The sequence below is a fragment of the Rhodnius prolixus genome, unplaced genomic scaffold, assembly GCF_049639745.1.
Source record: "Rhodnius prolixus isolate KJV_2025 unplaced genomic scaffold, Rpr scaffold_7, whole genome shotgun sequence".
Classification (NCBI taxonomy): Eukaryota; Metazoa; Arthropoda; class Insecta; order Hemiptera; family Reduviidae; genus Rhodnius; species Rhodnius prolixus.
Genome location: NW_027411582.1, coordinates 15,428,539 through 15,445,401, shown reverse-complemented (window position 1 = coordinate 15,445,401; position 16,863 = coordinate 15,428,539). Strand labels below are relative to the sequence as shown.

The 16,863-nt window shown below is 28.5% G+C and overlaps 2 protein-coding genes across 11 annotated transcripts in view; both read right to left on the bottom strand.

Annotated features, from left to right (window-relative positions):
* Positions 1–4,695: 4,695 nt before the first annotated feature.
* ScsbetaG (Succinyl-coenzyme A synthetase beta subunit, GDP-forming) lies at positions 4,696–9,180 on the bottom strand. The gene is made up of 3 exons (XM_074114249.1): positions 8,007–9,180; positions 7,795–7,929; positions 4,696–6,206 (listed from the first exon to the last, which is right to left on the bottom strand). Exons 1-3 carry the CDS (start codon positions 8,997–8,999, stop codon positions 6,036–6,038), a joined length of 1,299 nt encoding a protein of 432 aa, XP_073970350.1. The 5' UTR covers positions 9,000–9,180; the 3' UTR covers positions 4,696–6,035.
* A 1,977-nt stretch (positions 9,181–11,157) lies between these two features.
* Positions 11,158–16,863, bottom strand: part of LOC141447061 (probable sodium/potassium/calcium exchanger CG1090) — a 35,942-nt gene continuing 30,236 nt past the window's right edge. For all 10 annotated transcript variants that reach the window (XM_074114240.1, XM_074114243.1, XM_074114239.1 and 7 more), the window contains one exon: positions 11,158–16,774. In XM_074114240.1, coding sequence (XP_073970341.1) covers positions 16,575–16,774 — 200 coding nt within the window. In that variant the 3' untranslated portion in view covers positions 11,158–16,574. The remainder of the gene's footprint in view (positions 16,775–16,863) is intronic.

Here is a 16,863-nt window from a genome sequence, read left to right as displayed (position 1 = left end):
TAAAATGAATTAAATAAATGCATTTTTAAAATACAAAAAATAAAATCAACCGTAATTTATGACATGATATGCATTCTTCAGTCCCAAAAAAATGAGCGAGATTTTCTGTTTAGATCTTCTAGATTTGATTTAGACTCTCCCTAAATAATCTAGCGTAGCATATCATGATTTTCTATTACAAGTTTCTGTATAGGATTTACAGACTAGCTTGAAGGTGTCGAATATCTTGAGCCGCTCCTTGCAAATATCTCTCCTCACGACCTGGTAAACAGTAACTTTTTTTTATTATTATTATTTTTCTTTAATATATAATAAAGAGAACCATGCCCTTGACCACCAATAGATAGGCTCCAGCCAGATTATCCTGACGTTAATAGACTATGCCGCTCCTACCTCGTGATCTTGATGTCCTTGCATCCCAGCCTTGTCTTTGTATAAACGTTTCCAATTGCACTTAAAATATCTTTATCGATTTTACCTTCTTCACTCATTTCACAATGATATTGATTGAAATAAATCGTGTATCGTCACCAATAAATAGTGTTTTCTTTATCTAGAGAATCATTATGGTAGGAAGAATTCTAGATACAATTATCATTCTTTAAGTGAAGCTACATTGTTGAAAACATTCGTTTATATTGATTTTTCTGGCAGGTTTACCTTTAAGTTTCGCTTAACTATAATTAAAATTTAACTTATTAACGTCCAGTGTAACAATTAAAGAAGTAATCCTGATACATAATTAAACTAAATTATTTAAATAAATATATTTATTAAAATGTTTTTTTAATAGAGGTTATTTTTTGATGTATTAATTAATAAATAAGTTCAGTTGGTTGCAAAATCAATTATGAAAGTTTACAAACATTTTTCTCACTACTTTTGCCATCTAGATCTGATGAAGTTGTAGTAGAAGTACTTTCCTTCCCATTATAGAATTTACAGAATTTTCAAAACCTACCTAAAATAAAATTTTCTGGCAAAATTTTTGTCATGAAAGTTATCAGCATTGATAGGTAATGGGTAAGTACAATAGTTACTTTCTTTTTTTGCCCAAATTTGTCTGTGATGGTGTCAAAAAGAGATTTCCGGGATTGGGTTTTTACTAGAATATATAACAATATTCCATGTGTTTTCTATTACTTTCAACACACTTGCAACACACCTTCTCTTGCTACGAGTATAGACATTAAAAATCAGGAGATAAAGCTGCTCTATATTCAGCTTAGAGGGTTCGTAAGTTGTCTAGAATTTGTATCGACTAGAATGAAAGACAGTTTTCGAAGTCCTAGCAAGAGACGACTTATTTAGCCACAGAGAACAGGAGGAGATTCACTTAAAGAAATAAGGAATGGTTATGGAGTAGGATTGGTGCAGGGTAAAAAGTGGTGAATTCTAGAAGTGACTTCACTGAAACTAGTTATTAGTGAAGTTAGATTATGAAGAAGTAATTTTACAATTACCTAATTGCATTAATATATACTTTCTTTTTCATACATTTCCGTATATAGCTGAACACATTCAAAGTTAATCAAAGGAAAGTGAATAAATTATAGAACTGTTAATGCTATCTAGCGGAGTAAAAGTGAATTTAAGCGATAGATGTCTCCATTTCTTGATTAGGTAATCATTTCTGCAATTAGATTTTTTTTTTTTTTAATTGCGACTAAAAATATTTTTCATAAATCTTATCAAAATCCTACAAAACTGAAACCGTTCGGAGATACGATAAATATGCGTGCTACCACGGTTAAAATCAAAGAAAGTAAGTATAAAGAACGCCTTTGTAGGAAGTTAATAGAAAATAATTTTTGCTTAAGAAGGCTAGAACAAACTATTCCAATCCTCACAACTTATCTATACTGCAATAAAGATAAGCTAAACTTTTAAGTATGTTTCAGTTATAATTGTAACAATGCCGTAAGGCAGGGGTCGGAAACCTATTTTAAGTCGAGAGCCATTTCTTCTTAAATAATTTTAATAAATGTTACCAAGAGCCGCAAGGATGATAATGTAAAAAACTCTTTGGATCATTTGTATTCGCAAATTATTATTTTACGATATTCAATAACTTTTAAATGTTTAATACATTTATTTTCACATATTGCAAAGTAAATAAACAAATAAATAGTAATTTAACGAATAAAAAGGCGGCAGTCTTGCAATATAATCAAGTACTTTATTTTGATATTGTATAATTCTATTCAATTTCGAACCTATCGCATTTAAAATTATTTTTGAAAAAATACCTTTAATAAATGGAATTTTCATTCGTTTCAATAAAATTAAAATATACGATATATTTTGGGCAGGCTGAAGAGCCACACAATTGGGATAAAAGAGCCGCATGCGGCTTGGGTGCCGCAGGTTGCCGACCCCTGCCGTAAGAGAAAGGAGTTTGTATTTTTTCTGAGCACTTAAATAATTGAATTTCAAATTAAAAAATAGTACTCCTGGAAAAAATTGAATTTCTACATTTTAGTACCACAAGAGTAAGAGTATTTAATTCTTTTTACAGCTGTAAGTGAAAGTTAACAGGAATGTAAATATTTCTAATTAAATAAACAAAGCCTTAGTTTAAAATTTGTAGCGTGATGTATAACAGACAAAATGTAGAAGGAATGTTATTGGGTCAAGGATACTCTACTTAACGACTAAAACAAAGATATGAAACATTTCGCCCTTCCTTCTACTCCTCATGATTACTAAAAAAAAAAAAAAAATCTTTTAAAGTGAAAGCATTAAGATAATTCTTCCTGTCCGTTTGACTATCTGACGCAGATGTTTCTCCACCATATTACAAGAGAACACATATACAGACCCTCTTCCTATAGCCTAAAACAAGATTGAGGTCAGACTACTCGTTTGCTCTCATTCGAAAGTTATCTTCTTTAATCTTTGTAGACTAGTTATGCAGATCTTTATTTAAGAACCAATTTTGTGTTACTATTACCTCTCTCTCAAATAAAGATCATATCCTTGTATTTTTCAAAACCATTATTTCGGTAATAAATCTGAATCAAAGCGAAATTTAGAACGTTTTTGTTTGTTTTTTTAATGGCTTTTACCAAACGAAAGAGGAAGTTTTCCCATCTTGCGTTTTCACTACAAATACACGATTAAGGGTCTTCCAAAAAAAATAGTTTTTACAATTTTTACTATCGCTTTCTTTCCCCTAGAAGAGCTTAACGAACGTTTAAATAACAATTTAGTGCCGGTAACTCAGGAAACTTATACTTTACTATTGACGTTATACCAATGATTTAAAAAAATGCTACATGCTGCGCCTAAAGAAGTCAGTTATTTCTTTATTAATGAGTGATGAGTGATTTTGAGTCGCTCTTATTTCATCTATATTTTAATATTTTTCTATATTTAAATTAACTTAAATTTCTTTATCGCTTTCTTGAACTAAGCGACTTCAATGCAGCTAATTATCAAGGATTGGAACGCATAATACAATTGTTATGAAGTCCCACAACAAGGGTTAATAAATTAACCAGGACGCTCCTCCTATGGATTATTACTTCTATGTGTACTTAAAATTTACCATTCTTGATTGTCACTATCTATATTACTAAAAATATTATAAAACTTGGAAGCCTTTGCTACTTAGAGGCGCTTGTTAGAAATAGTGAATTATAGTTCTAAAAGTCGTCGCTAGATAGCAGGAAAATACACTTTTTTGTATTTTTTAATCTTGTTTAGAGTACCTAAATTAAAAATTTTGTTAAATAAAGTTCTATTACTCCTGAGGAACCTAATATTTTTAAAACTAAAATACTAATCACTCTTGAAAAAAAATCAAAACTTGGCTAAATACTTTAGTTATAGTATTTTTGATAATACTTTAAGATCATAACAGTTTTTTTTTTTCGTTGAAAGAGAAAAGTTTTGTAACTATATATAGCTTTTATTTAAATTTTTTTCCAAAAAACTAACTTAGTTTATTAATTTATTCTTATTTAAAAAAATCTTCTACTTTCAGATGGAAAGACTGATTCAGATTCTGCTTTAAATTTGGAATAATCTGGCCTTGTGTATGTTAAAATACTTAATTACTCATACTTAATTTACTAAATAAAGAAATCTTTTTTAATTGGACAGTGAAACTTTTTTATAATCCACAATTTTGTGTTTTATTTGACCTAAAAAACAAAATGATTCTATTAAGTAGGTTGTTTTAAGAAGAGAAAATTAAGATTTTGAATAAAAGATAAGTAACTTAAATAAATTTATGAACAGAACAAAATTTTTTCTCCAAGCACAGAGACAAGGAAGTTGTAATACAGTAATAAGGTACATTTGAGAAATATATATGGATTTAGAATGTTATTTAAATATGATTTGTAAATTAAAATCCCTCATTCTTTTTACTTCATCTTTTTTATCTGAAGTGAATCAAATTTTATTTGAGTGCTAATTTATCTTTATTTCCAAAGAGCATTTTAAATTTTTATAAACCTATTTAAAAAAAATTGAGTTTGATATCAAGCCTTATTTTTTTTATTTTTTTTGCAACTTACCTTTAAGATCTAATTATTCTCACTACTTATCTCTAATTTTTCTTAGTTCATTCTTTACTTTTTTGTTTTTTATTTAAATTTATTATATTTTTTAGCAATTTAGTTACATTTATTTATGTTGACAGACTCACTAGTTCATGGAAATTATGCTCTTTAGCAATAAATAATAAAATAATTTTTAAGAAATCTTTATTAAACATATTGGTTTTACTCGAATAGATTAAGAAATCTAAAAGTAATTAAACTTGAAGCATAATAAAGTAAAATATTTGAAGCATAATGTCTCTTAATTACATTCATTTTCACATATCTGTTTAATTTTAGTAAAACAAATGTTTATCAGATAATTTCTAGGTAAATTTGATCACTAAATCATTAATTAATTTTTGCAATTAATTATAGAATGACGGGACAGGCATAGTTCTGCGTTAATTCAAAAACGCTGTTGTGACATATTACAAAAAAATTCATGCTATTTAAATTTAAAAATGAGGTCAACACTAATGGCATAGTTTCCAAAGTAAAATAAAAAATAGATAAATCTCTATTTTAGAGGAACTTTTTGTATCGAAATTATATGAAATACTATGTTGTATTGTAAAGAGAGGTGGTAAGTTCGAAGCTTTTAGGGTTGTGTCACACGATGAAGTCCTAAATGGGAAGTCCCAAATTTATTTGTTATTATTCTTTATTTATTTTATTTTTTTGTACAATTAACACATTACAAAAATATCCTCGGGAGATGTGTTGACTTTATAGCTTAGTCTATCATTTTAAAAATTATAAAATGATATAATTCTCTAATATCATATTCTGGAAAAGCTATCTTAATGAACAATATTTATTGAAGGTATTAAATTTCTAATTTTTTTTTCAAAATATCTCTTTAGTAAAAAAAAAAACATTAATTACTAAAATATATTTATGGAAGACCTGACCATTCCTTTGTGCTCAGATGTATGGCACAATATGTACTTAAGTTCTAATGATTTTTTTTTTAAATTATCTTTTGTAAAGAAAAACAAAATATTACAATACAAGAGAAGGCACGTAGGTAACAAAACTATCACAATTTCTGTGCTGTATGAATTCAAATCCAAAAATCTATGCCGTGAAGGTAAATTCCTTCCAAATTGAAATTGAATTAAATTTTTTTTAGTAAATAATAATTTTTGTTTTTAAGTTACTTAATATTAATTTTGTTCCTATTTGCTTGCAAATTAAAATACTCTGTTTTATTAAAAATTTAAAAAAACTATACAAAAAAATTAATTATTAAAAAGTAAGTGCGAATTTTCCAGTTTGACAATTTGATATAAAATAAAAGTAAATAAGAATATTTCTATTTGTTCGTATAAATGTTCGCTTTACTACTTTAATTTGATTGTTTATCGTATGTTGTTGTTCGATCAATCAGAGAAATGTCAGTTATATAACCAATGTGTAAACTTTTTAATCTTAATGAGCGATTCACCATTTTTAACTGCTAAAACAAAACTTATCCTTTTGCTATACTTCTTTTTCAATAGCTGCATTATCTCTGGCAGTATTTAATGATTTAACCACTTTTTGAGCAGCTTCTTCAAGATTAGTGGCGTAGGTGATGGGCAAACCAGAGCTTTTAAGCAATTTTCTCGCAGCTTCCACATTAGTACCTTCTAATCTAACTACTAAAGGAACCTGAAACAAATGATATTTTATTAAGGCTTTACCATTACTAATTTTGAAAATTTAATTTTTTCCTATATGTTCTATAAACATAATTAAAAACTTGCTGTAAAGCTTTTTTATTCAAAATATGGGACCATTGAACTCAGAATTGCCTCTGATCAGAGTTCTCTTTCTCCTATAGCCATCATCGCTGTACATCACTGAAGAGTAAAAAAAACTCCTAGGAGAGGCTCTTGATTTATTTTTTTTTTTCGTTTAATATGAACACGAAAACTTAAGTGATTCAAAGATATTATTGAAAAAAAGGTTCAGATATATTATTTTTTAATGGTCGATGTGGAGACTCGAAGGATCTATGAAACATTACATGAACTAGGGGTGCGTTCCACTTGGCGACCACAACGACCAAAACATACTTTCAGGCGTTCCACTTGGCGACCGCGGTCGTTGTTGTCGTGGCGAAAACGTCACTAATGACGTCATTATTTTCGCCCACACAACGACCACCTTAAAAGCTGGGTCGAAGTGGGCGCAATTTTTAAAACAAAATATGGCGACCGAAAAAATTATCTCATGTAAATGAAAGTATTATTTCATGTAAATAATAGAATGTGTTTCTCGAAAGTCGACAAAAAATAAATAAATAAATAATTACTTATCCCTTTACATACTAAATCACTGAATAACACAAAATCATTTACCTGAAATAACTTTTAAATTCTTCATTTGAATAAAGATCAATTATTCTGATAGCTAATAATACGTGGCCTAAGTTTTCGCTTTTTATCATTGCGATTTTGTAAAATTGCATTCCACTCTTCATCGGAACTAGATAAAGAACTTTCTAAAGCATTATTAATAAATATCCAACTGTTGCCACAAAAGACACTTTAATTTTATTTAAACGTAAATTTTATAAATACTCCAAAATGCAATATAAAAAATTGAATTATATATATTCTTTTAATATAAGTCAACTTTACCAATAATTAATAAAGTTTATTATAACTGCTTATAAATGGGGTTTAAATTAATAAATAACCTCTTCAAGCTTCTAACTTATTTTCGAAGCCGCCATATGTAATGTTTACATGAACGGTTAAAACGCCCACAGTCCGTTCCACTTGGGTTTTCGATCGCAACGCCCACAAGCAAGTGGAACGGCCAAAATCGCGGTCGTGGTCGTGGTCGTTGTGGTCGCCAAGTGGAACGCACCCTAGGTCTATCATAACCTTCTTAGAAAGTAAAAAACTATAAGGTACTAAATGTAATTTTCGGTGAGAGTCGGAGAAGGAATAGTTTCATCGGTTTTCTCAATACCTCAACAATATACATATATATACAATATAATATATATATTATAAAATTTATAATATTGTGAGGAAAAATAGCTTAAGTGAATGAGAGAAATATAGTTAAAAAAAAAAAAAGCCATCTGTAATACGATTTTAACGTACATAACAATGTATAATCGAGTTGGAAGAAATGTTTTTTTAAAGGCAGTATGAGAAAATATGGCGAGAATATTTTATCCACATTTTTGTACAACTTTTTTCTTTTAACTGAAAAAAGAACTTTAATATTTAAAAATATTTACTTTCAAACTTAAAGCTTTTGTTGCATTAATGATTCCACTAGCTATTGTTGCACAGTTTACAATACCTCCAAACACATTTACTAGGATTGATTTAACGTTAGGATCTGAAGTGAGAATTTGAAACGCTCTATGGACCTGAAATAAATTAGAAGATTCATTGTAAATATATTTTATTTTTCTTTCATTACCAAAGAATATTCAAAACTAATTACCTGACTTTCATTTACACCTCCACCTACATCTAGAAAATTAGCTGGCTCTCCTCCATGGAGCTTGATAATATCCATAGTGGCCATAGCAAGCCCTGCACCATTTACCATACAACCAATATTACCATCAAGCCGGATGTAATTAAGATTGTGTTTAGCAGCTTCCACTTCTTGAGGATCTGATTCACTTTTATCATCCAATTGGAAAATAGCTTTTTGTCTAAACTGGGCGTTGTCATCAAAATTAATCTTAGCATCAACAGATATTACTTGTCCGTCTGATGTTTCGGCTAAAGGATTAATTTCTACTTGAGTAGCATCTACATTTATAAACAAATCATACAGTCTTTTAATTTCTGTTACCGCTTTCTCATTAGTAGTATTGTCAAATTTTAGGAACTGTGCTACTTCTTTTGCAATATCATTTGTTATTCCCTTAAAGATATCTACAGGAAATGTTTTTATCAAATGAGGTGTACTCTTAGCCACGTTTTCAATGTCAGTTCCTCCTGAAGGTGATGCAATTATAACAGGACCACCAAAAATCCTATCCATAACTATGCTAAAATAGGTTTCCCGTTTTATATTAACTGATTCTGCAATCATTACTTTTTTAACTTGTATTCCTTCTTTGGAAGTTTGTTTAGTTATCAACCTGTGACCGACCATTTTTTCAACAATGGGTAGAACTTTCGAGGGATCTTTAGTTAGATGTACACCTCCCTTGAATCCATTATCAAAATAACCCAATCCTCTGCCTCCAGCCAAAACTTGAGCTTTAATAACATATTCATCAACTTTGAATTTGGTCTGAAGATCTTTCGTTTCCAAAGGGTTTTCAATTATAATAAACTTCTGAACATTAACTCCATAATTTTGCAACAAGACTTTACTATGACACTCTAAAAGATTCAAATGTCTTATTTGAGTTGTTAAAACTTGGTTATTCTGATATAGCTGGCAAAATCTTCCAATAGATCTGAGAGTGTTGGACATTTTAATAAATTTATACTATAAATTTTGATTGTCTTTACGAAAAAAATAATGATATTTTTGTGTACTTACGAAGCAGATCACGATTTAACTGACATAAACTGCGGAAGTCATTAATCACTAACCATGTTACACATTGCAAAGCAGCGTACATAACCTGCTAATTCGTAAACTTCACTTACATGCCTGACCTCTTATCAGGTTTAGTGATAACATCACATTTTTTTGGAGGCCGAGTTCAACAAACGTCACTTTCAAAATATACCTTTTATCATTGTAAATTTAGCATGCAAGATTGAAATATGATTTCTTAAGATGTTCTGGCATTACATAGTTGTATTAGCGTTAAGTTAGTTCTCAATATATATACATATGTAGTTTAAACATCAAGTTAAAAGCTTGAGAATTAAAAATATGACAGTGAAACTTGCTAAAAGTGGCTAATTGAAAAAAAAGAAAAAATAGTTTTATAAATATACATCATTAGATTGTGACTTATTTCCAATTAATTTGGCTTACAAATATTTTTGTTGGATTACAGTTAGGTACTTCTTTTAGACTTATAAAGCTGGAGCATAAGTTATAATTTTTGAACCATACTTACTAAAGACATTCAGCGTGGAAGGTCCAACTTTATTATGCATTATTTTCGAACCCAATACAAAAGTATGCAAATGTTGAAAGAACTCATTTTCTTTACTCCTTCATAAACATTAGTTTTTAAGTTGGAAAATAGTTCATTATTATGGCGGTCAACTTCATTGAAAAGCAACGTTGTCAACAATTGGTTCAACCACCGTTAATTTAAACTAGATAAGCTTTAAGACATCACAGTAATAGAATAATGTTGAAAGTTTGGAAAGGAAACTCATTATTATTATTTTAATTTAAAGATAAGAGCACAGATTTTTTTCAGGTCATTGCCGGCCTCCGTCACTGTTCTCTCATCACAGAAAACACCGACCAGTGAGCTGTAAGAAGAGAAAATCCAATGGCCGATAGCAGGGATTCGAACCTGGGTCTTCTTTTAAGAAATGAGAAAATTTTAGCAGATGCCTTTAAGCATGAGGTGACCATCAGCAAAATATGTGATTTTTTAGTATTCAAACTCTTGATGTAGTTTCTTGCAGCAGCTCCAGATTGCAGCATGTGAAGAAAACGCGTTTCCATGACAAGTTCATATAGCAAATGTATCACTCTCAAAATAGCCGGTTTGCTTTTTTTTTAGCAGTTCCCCTCCATCACTGTTTTTTTGCGCCCTCTTCCCAAACCCTGAATTAAAGATAGTTTTATCATCTAACCAATTTCCTAAGATGTATAAAAATTTTGAAGAGGGGCCTTCTATGACAAACTCATTGAATTGAACAGTCTTCGCAGAAATATATTATTTACAAATAATATTTACAGCTATAAGATTTGTTTAAATATCTAGTTCTCTATACATGGCGTTAACAAACGTTAAGTAACAGCAGCTTTTGCAAAAGGTGCAGACTTGATGAATGAGCATCGGTAATTTAAGCGACACGAACTTCTTCACTTTGCAAAACTTTGAAGTAGTAAAAACTCTCAGGTATACATGTTTTATGATTTTTTTTACAGTTTGAAATACATACAAAAGGATCCAACATAAGCCTTCTTATTAAGTAGGGATTATTTTCGAGAGTGATTAGCAAAAAAATAACATTAATACCGTTAGTTCAAAAAAAAATTAACAGTAAATCTAATGTAATAATAAAACATGATTAAAAGACTCTACTTTCATTAGTTTTAATAAATTATTATCCTCATTATGTGTTACTCAAGGCAAGACCGGCAACCGAATATAGAGTCCAAAATATGCAGATGCTCGCCTCTTACCGTCGAACCAGATTTAGTCATTACTTTAAAGTAAATTTTGGCCGATTGCTAAAAATGTAAATGGATAGAAACAATAATTTTGAAATTATAGTCCATCAATTTTTGATTTCTTAATTGTGATAAAAATCAAATAAAGGTATCAATTACAGCCCACAGAAATTCTATATATTTATTGAATATTCCCATTCATAAATTAGTTAAAACTATAAATAAACTGAATTATCTTTTAAAATAATCGAAATTTTAACTTCTTTATTAAAATGACCTTTACATGTTTTTATACATTATTTACTTTGAATAGCAATATGATTAAATTTATATTGTGATATAATTGTTTTTTGTTTTTTTTTTAATATTTTGGTGCATTGAATGTAAAAACTACTTAATGAATGTGCTGGAAGCTTATATAGAGAATTTCATTTAACAATAAAAGTTTCAAACATTCAGAATTACTTTTTTATGAGCAAATATCTACATCAACTTATTAATTTATTTTTAGAAATTATGAGATTTGAATTAAATATAAATTCAAATTAAATTAAAAGTAAATTTCATGCCAAAAAAATGGCAAGAAGATATCTAAAAAGATGAACGGCAGTGAATAATGTCTGTGCCATTTTTTAAATTTTTTCAAAAAGAAAATCCTGGGATAATATCTACGAATAACCACCTTGTTTTTATTTTATAAAGCTTATTTTTCTTAATCTGTTTTTCTATTTCCTTTTTTTTTACACAAACAGAAACACAATTATAGAATCTGCAAAACTTACACTTGTTATATGGAAGAACTGAACTCAATAACATCCAATGTACTTTGTGGAAAGATGATTTTTTTTTTCTTTTAAATTTTTATATCTCAACACTCAATAAAGTGAATACAGTTTCACTAGGGCTAAATAATATTTAGTCTTATACTATTCACAATGCAGTACTAGCATATATATTTTTTTAATATTATGTATTTTTTGCTATATATTACACACTTATTTTTTTAATTTCACTTATTCATTTCTATACATATTAGCAGCGACAATATCCTTAGGTGCATTCTTTGACTTAAATTAATATTTAATAATGTGCTTATATTTGTATTACTTTTATGGACACTTAAAAGTTATTTTATAGGTTTTAATTAGTTATTTCTATTTTTCAGAGTATTTTGAGTTAATTGGTATCATCAATTTTTTTAATCGCATTCCTTACAGTAAAGTACTTAATTATCAAGGGCATCCAATAACTGCAGAAAATTCGCATTTAATCTTTTCGAGGCCCATCTCTGGAGAAGATACAGAAAAATCTCTGTAAGCATTGTTAATAATAAGAGATGTTCAAAAAGTTTTATAGAAATTATACGTTTTAAGATTTTGTGCGAAACTAATAATAGAACCAATTATTTGTGTGATGATTGAAAATTATGATTGGTTTGACTTATTTCAAGCCAATATTATAAGCATGCGAGACTAGTCATCATTTCAGGTGCAAATGTTTCTTTACATGAAAAGAATAGCTATATTTCAAGTATCAGTGACTATTGTTAAGGAAGTTCTAGGTAATTATATTGTTGAGAAGGACATTTAGGTCATATAAGGATCTAAAATCTGCCGAGTGTAAGTTACCACCAGTATCAGTTAACTTTAAGTTAACCTTTCGACAAGGTTTGGTGAAGAAGCTTCAGGTCCTAAGCACTGCCTTTGTTCATAATATAGACACGCTATCATTTGACCTGGAGTAAAAGAATTTTATTTTTTAAATTGATCCAATTTAATAAATATCACTTTTTCGAGAAAAAATTATCCTCAATAATTGAAATAATAAACGAATGCTTGGCATTTAAAGTAATAAATGAGACGATTTGATATATTCATTTATGCTTTCCCTACTGCAGTATTGATATACCACAAGATTATCCTTAAAATTAATATTCCGAACATTTTAAAAACAGGAAATCTTAAACTACAAATCACTTAACACCCACTTTAATATATTAATTTTCTCAAAATGTTTTTATAAATCTTAATATTGCACTAAAAATTTAATCATATGTTTAATATCACACATGAACTATAAGCTTATTCTTTAAAATAGATAATCCTATTTTATTTTTTTAAAATAAAATGTCTATTTCTTTACACTTAATTAACAGTTACTTAATTTATATGTATATACATATCAATTATATCCTATATTTTAATTCTAATTTGTCATTTCTGCAGGTTTTAACACTATAATTTATTTATTTATTTTTACATATTCAAAGCTAATTATTCTAACGAACTACTGTCTACATTTTCAATACCTTATTTTTTAAATTTTAGACTCAATTTCATTCAAACGTCACCACACAAACATACAATTTCATTCATACTTTATATTTTAAATACATCTTACATATTTTTTCTTTTTAATTATTAAGGCTGTAGCTTATTGTCACATGTTACATCAATGTACAATTGAAATTTTTCATTTTATCTATTCATAACTTACAAATAAAAGAAATTGAAGCATTTTTTTTTGTTATTGTTTAATTTCTAATCTAATTAACAAATAATATTTACATTTTTTTAAAAAAAATAAGCTAACAGAGATCTCTGTTGGTAAAAATTGTGCTACTTATTAATAAATTTGTTTAATAAAATTTAGAAAATTAAAAGATTTTCCAACGAGATCTGCATTAGCTTTGGACAATACTATTAAAAATGTTGGTTTACAGTTTAATAAGAATGACTTTTTTATTTTTATTTGTTTGTACTTTTTACTGTAGAGCAAAGTAAAAAATAAATATTACTGAAAGAATTTGAAAATTAAGCTTAAAGTACATTACTGATGTAGAGAATGTTGTAAGTGGAAATGAGAGGATGGTCTTTTTTTTGGTATAAGGAGTCAAAAAAGAAGTTTCTTCAGTCAGAAGAGAAATCGAGAAATGGGATAGAATAGCAAGTGACTCAGAATTTAAAAGAGACAACAATCTTACCAATATTATGAAAACTAAACTTGCAAGATCATTATAGCAAAACTGCTAAACGATTTTGGCAAGAAGTGCTAGGGGCAATTAATTGTGGCCTGACATATAAACAAAAGATAATAAAATAAAATGTCAATAAAACTTTAATGACAGTGAACTAACTCGGTAATTAGCGCATCCTAAAGGGTGGAAGACTAGGTAATGGAAGAAACATAACTCAGAGTCAAACATTTTCCTTAGAACTGAAATAGGAAGAGTGGCAAAAATATTAGTTTTTAAATTTTAAAATTTGAAACACCCAATAATAAAAATGATACCTAAATATTTTTGGAGTCAGCAAACTATTTCATTTAATGATATTAAAAACATATACATATTTGGTAATATGTATTTGGTTCAGATTTTTGTCACAGGGTTTTGCCTTTTGTTGAAAGAAAATTTTAATTTCTTTGGTGAAAAAAGGTATAAATTAAAGAAATAGAAGCTTGTTTCTTAAATTATGCATCAACAGAATTCAAGACAAGAAAGAAATTCGATTCCAATCTAATTACTATTAACAAATTTGATTCGTTGGAGACTCAAAAGACAAAAAAGTGAGATTTGAAATATCTAGTAGAAAATGGTGTACAGGTTGGAAAAGTTGTGACATCACACAGATTAAAAGGATCTTGGAAAGTCTAAAATCTGAATATTTGCTATAGGTAACAATAATAATTATTTTTAAGATTCTCGAAGGCCATTTAAGGATGAGGATGGAGCTCAAAATAATTGACATTATTAGTTTAGTAGTTAAAAAAGGTTTTCAATTTTAAAAGTTATGGCAAATAAGTTAGTGATATAATATTCGTACTTTACTATTTTGCAATAAAATTGGATTTATGATTTGTATATGTTTTAAAAAATTATTAAGTGACATTTGGAACTCATATAATGTGGTTAATAAACGTTTTAACGATTGCTCTACATTAATTTACTTTTTTTATTATTCTATATATTTGCTTCTGGATAGAATTTATGAAAAACTGCAATGTACGTTTGTTTAATTTATTCTACATTACTTAAATTTAGCTCTGGCCAAATATTAAGGTTATTTTTTCGCGTTTGTGTGTATTTAATCGTTGTTCTTAGGTTTGTTGCTTCATTTAAATAGGACTAGATAAGCAGAATAGAAAGACAAGTCATTTATTTTAATGAAAGTAAATACTGTGGCAATCAACAATTGATCATTTAAATTGTGGAAATTTTAAGCTTCCCTTTCAATCCCAAATTTTTGCTTATTCCAAATATAATACAAATAATATTCACGATCAGTGACCTTTCAATAACCTGTTAACAGAGGACGCAATTTACTCTTCAACTGCGAAAGACTTTCATTCAGTTGCAGAAATATTATATTACAGCTGTCATCTTTTTTTAAAAATCACATTATAACATTTCTTATAAATCGTTAATTTAACCTAGTTTCTTTAGACACTAGACAAATATCCGAATATATAGTTTTTAATAATCTTTGGATTTTCACAATTGTTTTTTAATGAACTATTTTATACAGGCCCACCAAAATCAAGAACAATTACAGGATGCTGTCTAGCAGGCTTCAGAGGGCAGGTTACTGTTTGTTACTTTGTAACATTTTAGAGATCTATGTACTAACCAATATTTCCCTCGAGGGTTAGCTTAAGAGAATTCTTCAGATCCAATGTATTATGTATTATTCAGATCCTATGTAATCTATTTTCCAGCTCGAAGAAAGGCGAAACCTTCTTGCAAAGGTAGGACTGTGAGACCACAAATAAATCTGCCTTTAGGATTAATAGATGGATTTGTAAAGTACTAGAGTAAAGCTGATCACAACCACAACGGAGTTGCCGTTGCCTGATTGTGCTATAGAGTAGAACCTCTCAATCCGAGATTGTTTTATGGAGGATTAGTAACATTTCGGTTTACTTATGAAATTTTAGTCTGTTCTTTAACTGAAAAGGAGTTACCATAAAACCTTTGGAGCAAAAATGAGGTATACAGCCAGACCTTGATTAATGATTTATATTGAAGATAAATTCGAAACAAAATCAGTTAATTAAATTTTGAAATGTGTTTCTATGCACACGGAATAATTTGATCCAATTGCTCCAATTAAAAGGTTAAATTTAACATCATGAACATTACTATTACTTTACTAAATACAAGGAGTACAAATCCATTCTCGAGCAAATGTACACGTATTATTACTTTTTTAATTAAGACAAATGTGCAAAATATTTCTGAAATACGGTTTGTGCGTACATATTTCTGTAATACGATTTTTTTTTTAATTCCACTTTTAATTGTACCAATACACTTTTTACTATCATTAAAGATTAATACTGGAAGAATTCAGTGTTATGTCCAAACCGATGTTAAGCAACTGCATTTACTTTTTTATGCACTTTGATAAAATTAATTCTTACTTTTTTCGATAAATATCTTTTCTATAAGGAAGTGGTAGGAATTAGTTCAACTTTTCAGATGCTGCAGAAGGATTATCACATTAGTATATCGGGTCATACACAGGCAATGAACATCTAACAAAAAGGATAGCTTGATACTTTTTTTAAAAAATCTAAGATTTTAATATACAAGGAAGGAAAAGAGAAGGGAAATTCATATGAATATTGTCAATAAGAAAAATTTTCAGGAAGATAAGAGATATACTTTGACATGTATTTAAAACCTATATAGGTTATGATTTTTGTTCGTTTGTTTTTTTCTTTTAAAGGCTCTTAATAATCTGTAGGACATTCAGGAGGATTCATATCACCGAACACATTTAGTTCGTATAATGAAGCAAAACAGATGAAGAAGACGTACCAACACATTAGTATCATGCCATACCTTTTGTCCATCTTCCATCCGTTCATGTGCGTTACTCCGACGAGAAAAACAACTGTAGATAACAGTGTCAAAGTGGAATATGTCAGCCCTGCAGGAGTATAAAATAATAATTATTATTATTACACATAAAGTAGTTAGTATTACTTATTACATTACTAAGTATTTAGTACGTGTCTA